The 11,659-nt window shown below is 34.5% G+C and overlaps 1 protein-coding gene across 1 annotated transcript; it reads right to left on the bottom strand.

The window, feature by feature from the left end:
• Positions 1-3,752: 3,752 nt before the first annotated feature.
• On the bottom strand, positions 3,753-6,719 carry LOC131157689 (pentatricopeptide repeat-containing protein At4g02750-like). Its single transcript, XM_058112025.1, has one exon. It carries the CDS (start codon positions 6,590-6,592, stop codon positions 4,073-4,075), a length of 2,520 nt encoding a protein of 839 aa, XP_057968008.1. The 5' UTR covers positions 6,593-6,719; the 3' UTR covers positions 3,753-4,072.
• Between the last annotated feature and the right edge of the window lie 4,940 nt (positions 6,720-11,659).

Genomic DNA, 11,659 nt, shown 5'->3' with positions numbered 1-11,659 from the left:
ATCTCGTGAAATAAAAATTTCATGAGTGAAGATCAAACAATCGGTAACCTTTGACAGCAAAAGGATAACCGAGAAATACACACTTTCGAGCTCGAGAATCAAACTTGTTTCAAGAGGAAGATAAAGTTGATGCAAAACATAAACAACCAAACACTCTTAAATGATTATAAGAAGGAAGTTTAGAAAAGAGAACTTCAAAAGGGGATTTGTTAGACAAAAGAGGAGTAGGCATTTGGTTTATAAGATAGGCTGCAGTGAGAATACAGTTTACCCAAAAGGGTGAGTTTGAAATAGAAGAGCACGGACAACATTAAGTAAATGTTGATTCTTTCTTTCAACAACTGAATTTTGCTGAGGTGTAGCAACACAAGTGCATTGATGGGTTATTCCTTTTGAAGTAAGAAAATCAGACATAAAAAATTCCTGTCCATTATCAGTGCGAAGAAATTTGACTGAGGTATTAAACTGATTTTCAACAAGAATAAAAAAATTCTAAAGATGCATATGTGTCTCACTTTTATTTTTCATTAGAAATATCTATGTATATCGAGAGAAATCATCTACAATGGAAAGAAAATAATGAAATCCTTGTAAGGAAGCCACAAAAAAAGGGCCCCAAATATCAACATGAACAAGTTGAAAATTAAAAGTAGTCACCCAAGTGCTTGAAGTTAATGGCAAATGATGTTGCTAAGCCATGGGACAAATATTACAAGGACAATTATTAGGAGACTTAAAAAAAGAAAAATAAAGCAATCATGAAGCAATAATAGTCTGGAATCAGATGGATGACCAAGTCTTTTATGTCAAACATCAAAAGAAGAATGTGCAGCAGTGAGAGACTTTGGAGTTGAAACTGAGGGCGATATCAAATGATAAAGACCATTAACCAATTTCCCCAAGCCAATCGTCCTCCATTGCTACAGGTCCTGTATAAAACAAAAAGAAGAAAGAAAAATGAAAGAACAAGAAAGATTTGAAATCAATTTACTAACAGAAATAAGATTGAATGTAAAAGAAGGAACACACAAAACATTCTTTAAAACTAAAGAATTTAAAGGCACAATGTTACCAATATGAGTAACAGGTGCTTAAGTACCATTAGGAAGCATAACAAAACTCGAAACAATGGATGTAATAGAAGAAAAGAAAGTAACCGAGTTAACCATGTGGTCTATAGCCCCAGTATCAATGATCCATGAAGTGGAAGGAGAGTTACCCGTAAGGGAAGCAAAAGCATGTGACTGGGATGAAAAGGAAGAACAAGAATGACGAGAAAGAATACTTGTCATGTGTGTTGAAGTTAAAAAAGTACCAGTGACTGCTGAGGCTGATGAAACTGGTGGCTGAATGAGAGCTAACAATTGATGATATTACTCTTAAGTAAAAGGCAATGATGGAGAATCAAATGTAGTTTCAGTAGAAATATTGTGAGCTAAACTTGGTGCAGTAGATTTAGACTTAGTAAATTTGTATCTTGGAGGAAAACCATGCAGCCAATAACATTTTTCCACAGTATGACCTGTTATACCACAATGCGAACAAACAAGACAATCTTTCTTGACAAAAGACTTTGTGTTTCTGCGTGTGGAAGATGCTGGAATAAAAGAACTAATCATTGCAATTGAATCAAAAGGAGCAGATGGAACTGCAATATGTCATTGACTCTCTTCTTGAAGCAAAAGAGAAATTACTTTGTTGATCAGCGGAAGAGGATCAAGTAAAAGAATTTGACCCCGTATGTGACTATGATTCATTCAATCCCATTAGAAATTGCAAAACATGATCATAATGTTAAAAAATCCACAACAGATCGTATGGCACCACAAGAACAAGCAGGAACACAAGAACAAAAGGGAGAAGGACGATAGCTTTGAAGTTCATCCCAATAACTCTTCGATTGAGTATTATATTGAGTAATAGAAAATTGACCTTGAGATAAATCCGAGATAGCTTTCTTGAGTTGAAAGATACAAGGACCACTGCTGCAAGAGAAATGATCACAAAGATCCAACCAAATCGCACAAGCAATGGTTGCATAGATGACACTGACTGCAATCTCCTTCGAAATTGAATTGAGAAACCTTGCCACAACCATGCTATTACATCGGCCCCATGGATAGTGAAGAGAATCAGAAATCGGTGGTTGAGGGAGAGATCCATCAATGAAAGCTATTTTATTCTTTGCATTCAAAGAAGTGAGCATTGATCGACTCCATGTATGATAGTTATCTCCGGTTAAAACATGAGAAACAAGCACAATACCTAGATGATCTGAATTACTGAGATAATATGAATTGACAAAATCATCAATAGTTGATGATTCAAAGGGGAGGATGAAATTGGATCAGCCATTTGAGCGGCTTGAGAAAAATACTCTAAAATTGCTTTAATACCATATCAAAATTTATGAAAATATTTCAATTGCATTACATGCTCATCAAGAGCTTACAATAGGGTATATATACACAACAAGGTAATAATAGAAAACTTAACAACTTGATAACTAAATTATAACTGTAATTATAACTAAATTAGCCTGCTGTTGCTAACTGCTCTGTTGCTGCTGCTACTAACAAACTGCTGCAGGCTCAGGCTACTGCTATTGCCTGCTGCTTTGCTGCTAACAAACATTTCATAATAAGTAGAACAAATAAATTACCAAACGTGAAACATTTATTTCTTGGAATTTCTTATACAATGGAGTAGAATCAGGAGCACTGCAAAAACCAATACCAAATAATTCATGAAATATATGATTAAGAAGATATTATCTCAAACAGTAACTGAAAGAATGCGGGTAGAGTAGGGGTTATTACATGAATTGGTGAGTAGGGTATCTGACATGGTACTGGTGCTGGATATTGGCTTCAAGCAATATCACAAAACTGTTAAGGCAATGATGGTTCTTGGAATAACTGAACTGTTTTGAACACACAATATAGTGTCAATCTGAAAGATGATATATGCAGTGCTTTATTTTCCTGTATGTTTCATCCATGCATCATTATAACACCTCAACACATAATAAAACAATGGGAGCCCTCAATCTAACTGCTACAAGGAGTAAGGACAATTGTTAGAGCGGAAGAATGATAGTCTTGTCAACAAAGTTTTTGCTTCTGGAAGTGGGTGCAGAAACATTCTTTTTTTGTCTCCTGTATTTGCTTCCTTCGGCATGCATATCGACTGCAGCATGCTTTCCCAGCCCAATATGATTTTTTGTTTGGGGGATTAGGGGTTTAAATTTGCAACTTTTAATCTCTTATATCCAAACCCCAACAAGCATGATCATCAACAGCTGGGCAAAATGAATATAGATCAGACATTTTATTGTATGATCTTATCCTTGAGATATTTTGATCCAGAATGTACAAAGTGAGCATTCCTACCCACAATCCAGGCTCACCAATAATTTTCATAAGAACAACAGCCATCACCAAAATGATGGAATCTATTCCTGTCTCGAATAATAATCTTTTGCTGGGTGCAGAAAGTCTTTTATTATGTCTCATGTATCTGCTTCCTTTGGCATGCATACCTACAACCATGTGTCTTCCCAGCCAGGCAACCCCCTCACAAATAAACAGACATCAATGCTTCCAGCTCAACATGGTTTTTTGTTTTTCATTTTTGGTGGGATTGGGGGGGAGGGGGGGGGGGGGGGTTGGGAAGGGTTTCAAATTTGCAAAATTTGCAGTCTCTTCCATCCCAAACCCAATAAACATGATCATCAACATCAGGGGCAAAATGAATATAGATCAGATATTTTGTCATCTGATCATATCCACTAGGATTCTTGATCCAGTCTATAGTATACAAAGTGAACATTCCTACCCAAAATCCAGGCTCACCAATAATCTCCACGAGACCAAAAGCCATCACGAAAATGATGGGATCTATTCCCATCTCGAACAGTAATCTTTTGCTGGGTAAACTTGGACATGAATTTCAAAAATGAGCGACAATCACCACATACTCAGATGTTCTTCATAATCTGTATAGGTGCCCCAATTGGTGTAGTCAAAATACTATAAACAGCAAGCTTCTCACTGTGGTAGAGAAGCTCATTCTACTTTCGTTCCTCTTCTAAATCATGAAGAACAAAGTTTGTGTCTGGCATATAACCTGTAGCTCTAAAGAGTCCATAGAACTCATTCAGTGCCAAGTGGATCTCTTCAATCTGATTGTGTGTTTCGTCTCCCATTACAAAACAGTGTAATTTGTTTCTAATCTGAATCCAGCTTGCTGCTGGTTCTTTGGTCACCCCCCTACCTTTCATCAATTGTCGTATTTCTTCTACCTTGTCCCACATGCCTTGGGATGCATACATATTTGACAATAATATGTAAGTCCCAGATTTCTTCGTCCCAATATAAAAAATCCTTTCAGCAACTCTCTGTCCAACTTCTATGTTACGATGGATCCTACAAGCTGCAAGAAGTGCTTCCCAAATCACATTATCTGGTTTTTCAGGCATCTTTTCAATGAGAGCTTCAGCTTCAGAAAGCCATCCAGCCCTACCAAGAAGATCAACCATACAAGTATAGTGATGAATCAGTGGGGTGATACCATAATCTTGGATCATGGAATTAAAATAGATCCATCCATTATCAATTAGCCCTGCATGGCTACAAGCACATAAAATTCCCAGAAAACTGATTTGATCAGGCAAAACCCCTTCAGTCTCCATTTGTTCAAAAATTTTTATGGCTTTTTTACCCAGTCCATTTTGCGCACATCCAGCCAAAACTGCATTCCAGGTAACAATGTCCCTAGCAGACATCTCTTCAAACACAGAAAGGCCATCTGGACACCCACACTTAAAATACATTGTTATCAGAGCATTACAAACAAATAAACATGAATCAAATCCAAGTTTAAATATCAAGCCATGGATAAGTTCGCCAAGCTTGGTTATGCCCAGACTCGCACAAGCACTGAGAAGGCTAGTGACTGTCAATTGATTTGGTTTCATTCCTGTGGATAACATGTCAATGAATAATACCAGAGCAACATCGGCCTGCCCAGCTTGCTCGTAAGCTGAAATCATGGAAGTCCAAGACACAACATCCCGTATGGGCATCTTTTCAAAAGTGTTACGAGCATCTTCCAGCATGTTATTCTCAGAAAGACTAGTAATGAGCGAATTCCAAGATACAGCATCCCTCACTTTCATTGTACTAAAGGCCCAAGAAACATCTTCCATGTTCTTACACTTTGCATACATTGATATTAAACCATTTCCCACATATGAAATGAGTTGACATCTTGTTTTAATAGCAAGTGAGTGTATCTGTCTGCCAATCTCAACAGCTCCAATGTTGGCACAAGCAAAGAGAGCACTGGTGAAGCTGGAATGACTTGGCAGAGCACCTGACTGATGGAGCTCAGCAAAAATCTGCAAAGCTTCCTTGTTTTGTCCATTCTTCGCAAGCCCAGAAATCATTGCAGCCCAAGAAGCAGCATTCCTTAAGGGCATTCGCACAAATATATCTTTTGCTTCTTCAAGCATTCCATTCTGTGCATATCCAGCAACCATGGCATTCCAGGTTACTACATTAGGGTTCTGAATGCCCTCAAACAAAAGCTTAGCTTCATGAATTCTCCCATATTGAGCATAAACTGCCATCATTGTTGTCTGAGTCGCAACAGTCTGTTCAGGAACTCTCTTGTACAATGCAATTGCATCAACTAATCTTTGACACTGGGACAGTGCCGCAATCATTGTTGTCCATGAGTACTCATTCCGTGTCGGCATCATCTCAAAGAAGCGTAATGCAGAATCCAAACAACCATTCCTCGTATAAGCATTCAAGATTGCCGTGTTCACTACCACATCCACCTCACAACCTGTTTTAAGCACAAGTGTCCTTAGACTCTCAATCAACATCAATTCATCCAAACCTGAAATCGCTGACAACACAACAACAAATATTGATTGGTCCCCTGTCAACCCACTCTTATGCATCATCAGAAATACATCCCATGCTTCTCGATATTCACTGATCTCAACATACCCAGAAATTATAACCGCATAAGAAACAATATTTTTCTCATTCATTAGATCAAAAAGCTCCCGGGCTTCCTTCATTCGGCAACAATGACAATACCCAGTAATAATCGAATTCCATGATGCCATATTTCTCTCAGGCATTTCATCAAACAACCTTATCGCATTGTCCAAATCACCATTCTGCACACACCCAGATATCATAGCATTCCAAGAAACAACATTACGCTCTGGCATTGACGCAAACAACGTCTGTGCTTCTTCGACACATCCGTGCTTGGCGTAGCCACTCAACAATGTTGTCCAAGTCCTCACATTCTTGCCCGCAAACTTGTCAAACAGTAATCGTGCCTCGTATAACCGTCCGTTTTGCGAGTACCCAGTGATCATAGAGTTCCATGAAACAGCATCTCTTTCGGACATTCTATCGAACAGTTGGCGAGCTTCTTCGACATGTCCCAATTGGCTGAGTTCTTGGATCCTCTTGTTGCAGAGAAAGAGATTGGCCTGTGCGGAACGGTGAATAGAGACAGAAAGGGTAGAAAGAGAACGCACGTCGCGAAGGAAATGACGACTCATTGAACGTGTAGAACATGTGTTTCAGCATATCTCAAAGAGAACCACAAGCATGAGAGAGAGAGAGAGAGAGAGAGAGAGAGAGAGAAAGAGAGAGAGATTGTCAACTCAAAAGATCTTTCTTTTTTTTTAAAAAAAAAATGGAGGGTTTGGAGGCCGGGGGTGGGGAATCGATTCGACTCGAGCAATGAGAGAAATGGTTTGTGATTGGTATCATGTTAAAAAATAATGAAAATTAAATATTAAAAATAAAATTAAATTTTAAAATTTGAAAAATAATAAATTATTTAAAGTAATATATTTATAATTAAAATAAATTTAAAACTTGATAAAATAAATATTTTTTTATTTTCGAATTAAATTATATGATTAAAATAATAAAATACAAAATAATTCAAATTAAAAATACTAGAATAAAAATAAAATGATTGTAATTATTTTACTTATTATTATATTTCAATATTTTGAGTTTTTTCTTGTTTTATTATTAAAATAAAATAAAATATTAAATAATACTTTATTTGAAAAAAAAAAATTTCAAACTAAGCTCACTAATCTCGCAGCTTTTAATCCTGTTTTATTATTGAAAGAGAACTCTAGCAGAAAGGTACGTTTTTAAGATTTTTAGTTATTCCTACTTAATTAAGCTCCAGCTTCTGATATTCTGGCCATTGCTCTTCTGCCTTCTTCCGGCCGCAAATTAATTAACAACACCCAGTGGAGAAAAAAATGGGGCTCGACGACGCCGACGATGATGCCGTTGTCGCTTGCTACGGTTTTCCCCTGAAACAATCCAACGACATTCGTGGCGGCGATATGGCCACCGTCACCGAGGATGACGAGTGCGCTCCAAAGTCCGCCGGAGACCGTATTTCAATTTTCAAAAAGATAAATGAACATTAATAACTAGTACTAGAAAATCAACAAATTAATATGTCCCTCCCAGAAGTTAATATATGTAAAATTACTTGCAAAGCTGGGCTCAGAAGAGGAGTTGTGGGCATGAGTTTCGATGATCGAGCTGGGATTTGTGGTGATGATCCTGATTATTAGGCTGCTGGGATTGCCGCCGTCGCCGGTTGTGATCCGCCAGCCTTTTCCGGCAGCTTCGCCTCCCGCTGTCGAACTCGGAGAGAAGATGGAATCTGCAGAAGACTAATCGGCCGGATCGATCATATATATGATTTCATTTCTGAAAACAAACTTGATATATATAGACAGAGCATGCTTAGATATAATATAATATCCATTCGTACATATAATTAATTAATTGAAACTACCATATATATAATAGGAATTGAAGAAGAAACACAAACAGTACTACGGAATTGATACTGTTGGAAATTGTACGGACACAAATGCCCTGGGAATTTCCACTGCAATTGAACCAAGGCAATTCGACGCTGCTTACTGGAGTTTTCTCGCTAGCTACTTAGCTGAATGTCTGCATTGATTATTGAATAGTGCTGTAAGAGTAAGTATCAGCTGGCATACTATTTTAAAATTATAATTATGAGTTATGGCCATGGGTCATGCAGTGCAGAGGTACTATTCTTTCTTTGTTGGGTAGATGAGGGTGCAATGGCCAGCAGAGGAGGAAGGCTCGGAGAGAAGTAGGGTATCCCATGCAAATCTCGCGGGACTAATCTTTGTTTAAGTTTCGTACTCTGCCCGTGTCACGCGTTACCTTCTTATTCGTCCATCAACTTTAAATCTCGCAGTTTGATGCTACGAGATTATGTGAGCATTAGTTTAGAAAATTTTTTCCCAAATAGAGTATTATTTAATATTATATTTTATTTTAATAATAAAACAAGAAAAAACTCTCAATATTTTACTTTGCAAGAAAAATCTTATTGTATTTGACAATTGAAAAATCATAAAAATATTTTATATTCAAGCATAACTCAAAGAGAACTACAAGCAGAAAGGGGAGAGAGAGATGCGGAGAAGATTTTTTGTTTTTTTTTTTCTTTTTTGAGATCGCGGGAAATATTGTTAACTCAAAAGAAAATTTTTTAAAAACACAAAAAAAAAAAAAAAAAAAAGGGAAACAGAGGGGTGAGGGCGGAATCGATTCAACTCAAGCAATGAGAGAAAATGGTTTGTGTTTTCATGTTCAAAAAGTACGAAAAATGAAAATTAAAAGTGAAAGAAAAAATTAAAAGTTGAAAATTTAATAAATTATTTAAGTAATATTTTTATAATTAAAATTAATTAAATTTTTTTGATTAAATAAATATTTATTTTTATTTTTGAATTAAATAGTAATTAAATTATTTGATCAAAATAATAAAAATATAAAATTTTTCAAACTAAAATTACTATGATAAAAAATAAATGATTAAAATTATTTTAAAAGAATCTTATTGTACTTGATAATTTTAAAAAAAAAAAATTGTAAGTGGCTTATGCCTTTTAGAAAAATTTTGAATTTTTATCGATATTTTTATTTGAATTACATTTTAATTTATATTATTGTTTATTTTCATTTTAATTGAAAATTTTACATAAAATGAATGATTCAATCCAAAAAAAAAAAGTTAATTCTAAATTTTAAAATATTCTACGTATGTTCACAAAATAACTTAAAATCAAAAAATTTAATTTTTAGTTTTCTCAATACTAGGTGAAAAGCAACAAAAAAAAAAAACTAATAATGTAAAAAAACATAATTTTCATAATCTATTTCTTAATTGTATAGAGATCAAAACAAAAGATAAATATTTGGAACATTACGAAAAAAAAAAAAACATTAAATTTGGTAATAATTTCATATTATTTTTTTAACATTAAAAAAAAATTGTATCATTTAGTTTTATATTAAATTTATATTGAATTAGGGCTTCTATGCCATCATGAGAGCGAGAGTTATGGAACTCACTTTGTAACTCAACATTTCTTTTTGAAGGGATCAAAGGGACCATGTAATGGTATATTAGTCATTTTGTCATGTTTGTTTTTTCAATTTGTGAAGAGAGAGAGAGAGAGAGGGAGAGAGAGAGAGAGACTCTCTAATACTATAAAGGGATTCTCCTTTAGCGTTATCTTTCAAAAATATCAAATTTATCCTTATAATTATCAATTATTCCAAAATACTTCTTTAACTATCCATAACTTTCACAAAATATTCTTACAATTATGTCAAATTTATTCCCATAACTATTCATAATTATCCCCAAAAAAATACCCTTAAAACTATCTAAAACTATTCCAAAATGTCATATACTACTTAATTTTTTGTTATTTTTATAATTTTTTAAAAATTTTAAAAAATAGAGGGCCTCTGGCACGCACATAGTGCATGCCCATGGCTACTATATAATATGATTTTTACTAGTTCAAGATACTAAAAGTAGTCAAGTGTCAATATCTGAGCAAATTTTGCCTAAAGAGTGATGATGTTACCTTTTGAAAAAATGTTGTAAACACATTATACACCAAGATTTTGAATGATTAGGTTATGAAACCTTTTCTATGTTAAGCATGAGTATTTTTTTTATTAAAGATATTTTGGGAGGGAGCGTGCAAATTTGCCTTTTGACCACAAAGTTTAAACCTATACATTTTAATTTACCATAATTTTTTTTTAATTTAAATGATAAAATGTTTCAAATCGAACCAACATTCATTAAAAAAAAAAATGGTCATGTATCATGTGAGATTCATTTAACAAATAATTTACAAGCAACTTATGTTCATAAAATAGTTGATTAATTGAAATTAAATTGAGGTTTGTTTGAAAATTGACTGCCACAAATGAAACTAATGACTTTGATTAAATTATAATTTCTCGTATGAGATCTAATCGGGAAAGTATATGCTAATACGGTACACACACATGTTTGTTTGGAATTGACTAGTAGAGCTAGAAGTGAAATTGATTGCTAGAGAATAATAATTTTTAATTGCTTTTAATGAGATATATAGTTATAGTTTATATGCTAGTACACATACGCAAGTTTGTTGGAATTGACTAATAGCTAGATGTGAAATTGATTACCATGAATGATAAACTTCTAATTTCTTGAGACAAATGGGCGTTAATCATTTGCTAATTAATATGCACACATATAAGATAATGTTGTTTATGGTGAGACTCTTATATTTTGGATTTCATGAACAAAGAAGGAAGAAAACATAAAGGGACAGCACAGTAAGGACTTGTCGATGAGTTTCATGTGCTCGTCGACGAGTAAATCCCGAGAGTAACAAAAACTCAGAGATCCTGATATACAAAGAGTAGAAAATAGGCTCATCGACGAATGTCCTGTTCTTGTCGACGAGTATCTTTCTCTAAATCGTCGACAAATTTCCTATTCTCGTCGACGAGTCTTTCTGGGCTGCAAGCAAATTTTTGAATTTTGAATTTGAATGTTGAGGTGATTGGATTATTGGAGGGAAACCTCTGAGGGACTATTATATATTTACTTCTAAATGTATTTTGTATAGAGAGATCATTGTAAAACTTGTGTATTGTGATTTTCACATTGTAGTGAATATTTTGTGCCATTTTTCTTTTTCTTGTGTTATTGATTGTTGCTTTCTTATTCATATTGGTTGAGTTTTGTTGAGATTTAGTGCTCCTTTTGTTGCACATTTACATCTTTTGTAGTGATCCTAAAAAAAAAAAAAAGAATAAATAATTAAATAAATTAATTAATTAATTATTATTAATAATATAATATAATATAATAATATAATATATATATATATATATATATATATATTATCCTTCAGGATAATTTCTTTAAGAACAGCATGGGCCGCCCCCTCTGAAGTCATCATGCTCTCCTCCATCTTCCTCCTCTCTCTCTCTCCTTATTTTCTCGACAAATATTTGGCCGATCAAAAAATGGAAGATACCATTGGGTTCTTATCTCCGCCACCAACATTCCTACAGAAGCGAATTTGTCGTAGAAGCGGCATAAACACCACTTATGGGAAAAGGTATACTCCATCTCTTTCCTTAATTTCTCCTTAAATCTTCAGTTAAATTGACGATCGGGCACCACCACAGGATCCTAGTCTCAATCGTCGTTATTTTGGCTGGAGCAAATTTTCAATTGG

The sequence above is a fragment of the Malania oleifera genome, chromosome 6 (genome assembly GCF_029873635.1).
Source record: "Malania oleifera isolate guangnan ecotype guangnan chromosome 6, ASM2987363v1, whole genome shotgun sequence".
NCBI lineage: Eukaryota > Viridiplantae > Streptophyta > Magnoliopsida > Santalales > Ximeniaceae > Malania > Malania oleifera.
Note: the sequence above shows the minus strand (reverse complement) of the source record. Positions and strands in the feature narration are given on the sequence as shown.

Bases quoted from the DNA above. Each gene is read 5' to 3' on its own strand.
- LOC131157689 (XM_058112025.1), bottom strand. From the start codon at position 6,592: ATGAGTCGTCATTTCCTTCGCGACGTGCGTTCTCTTTCTACCCTTTCT.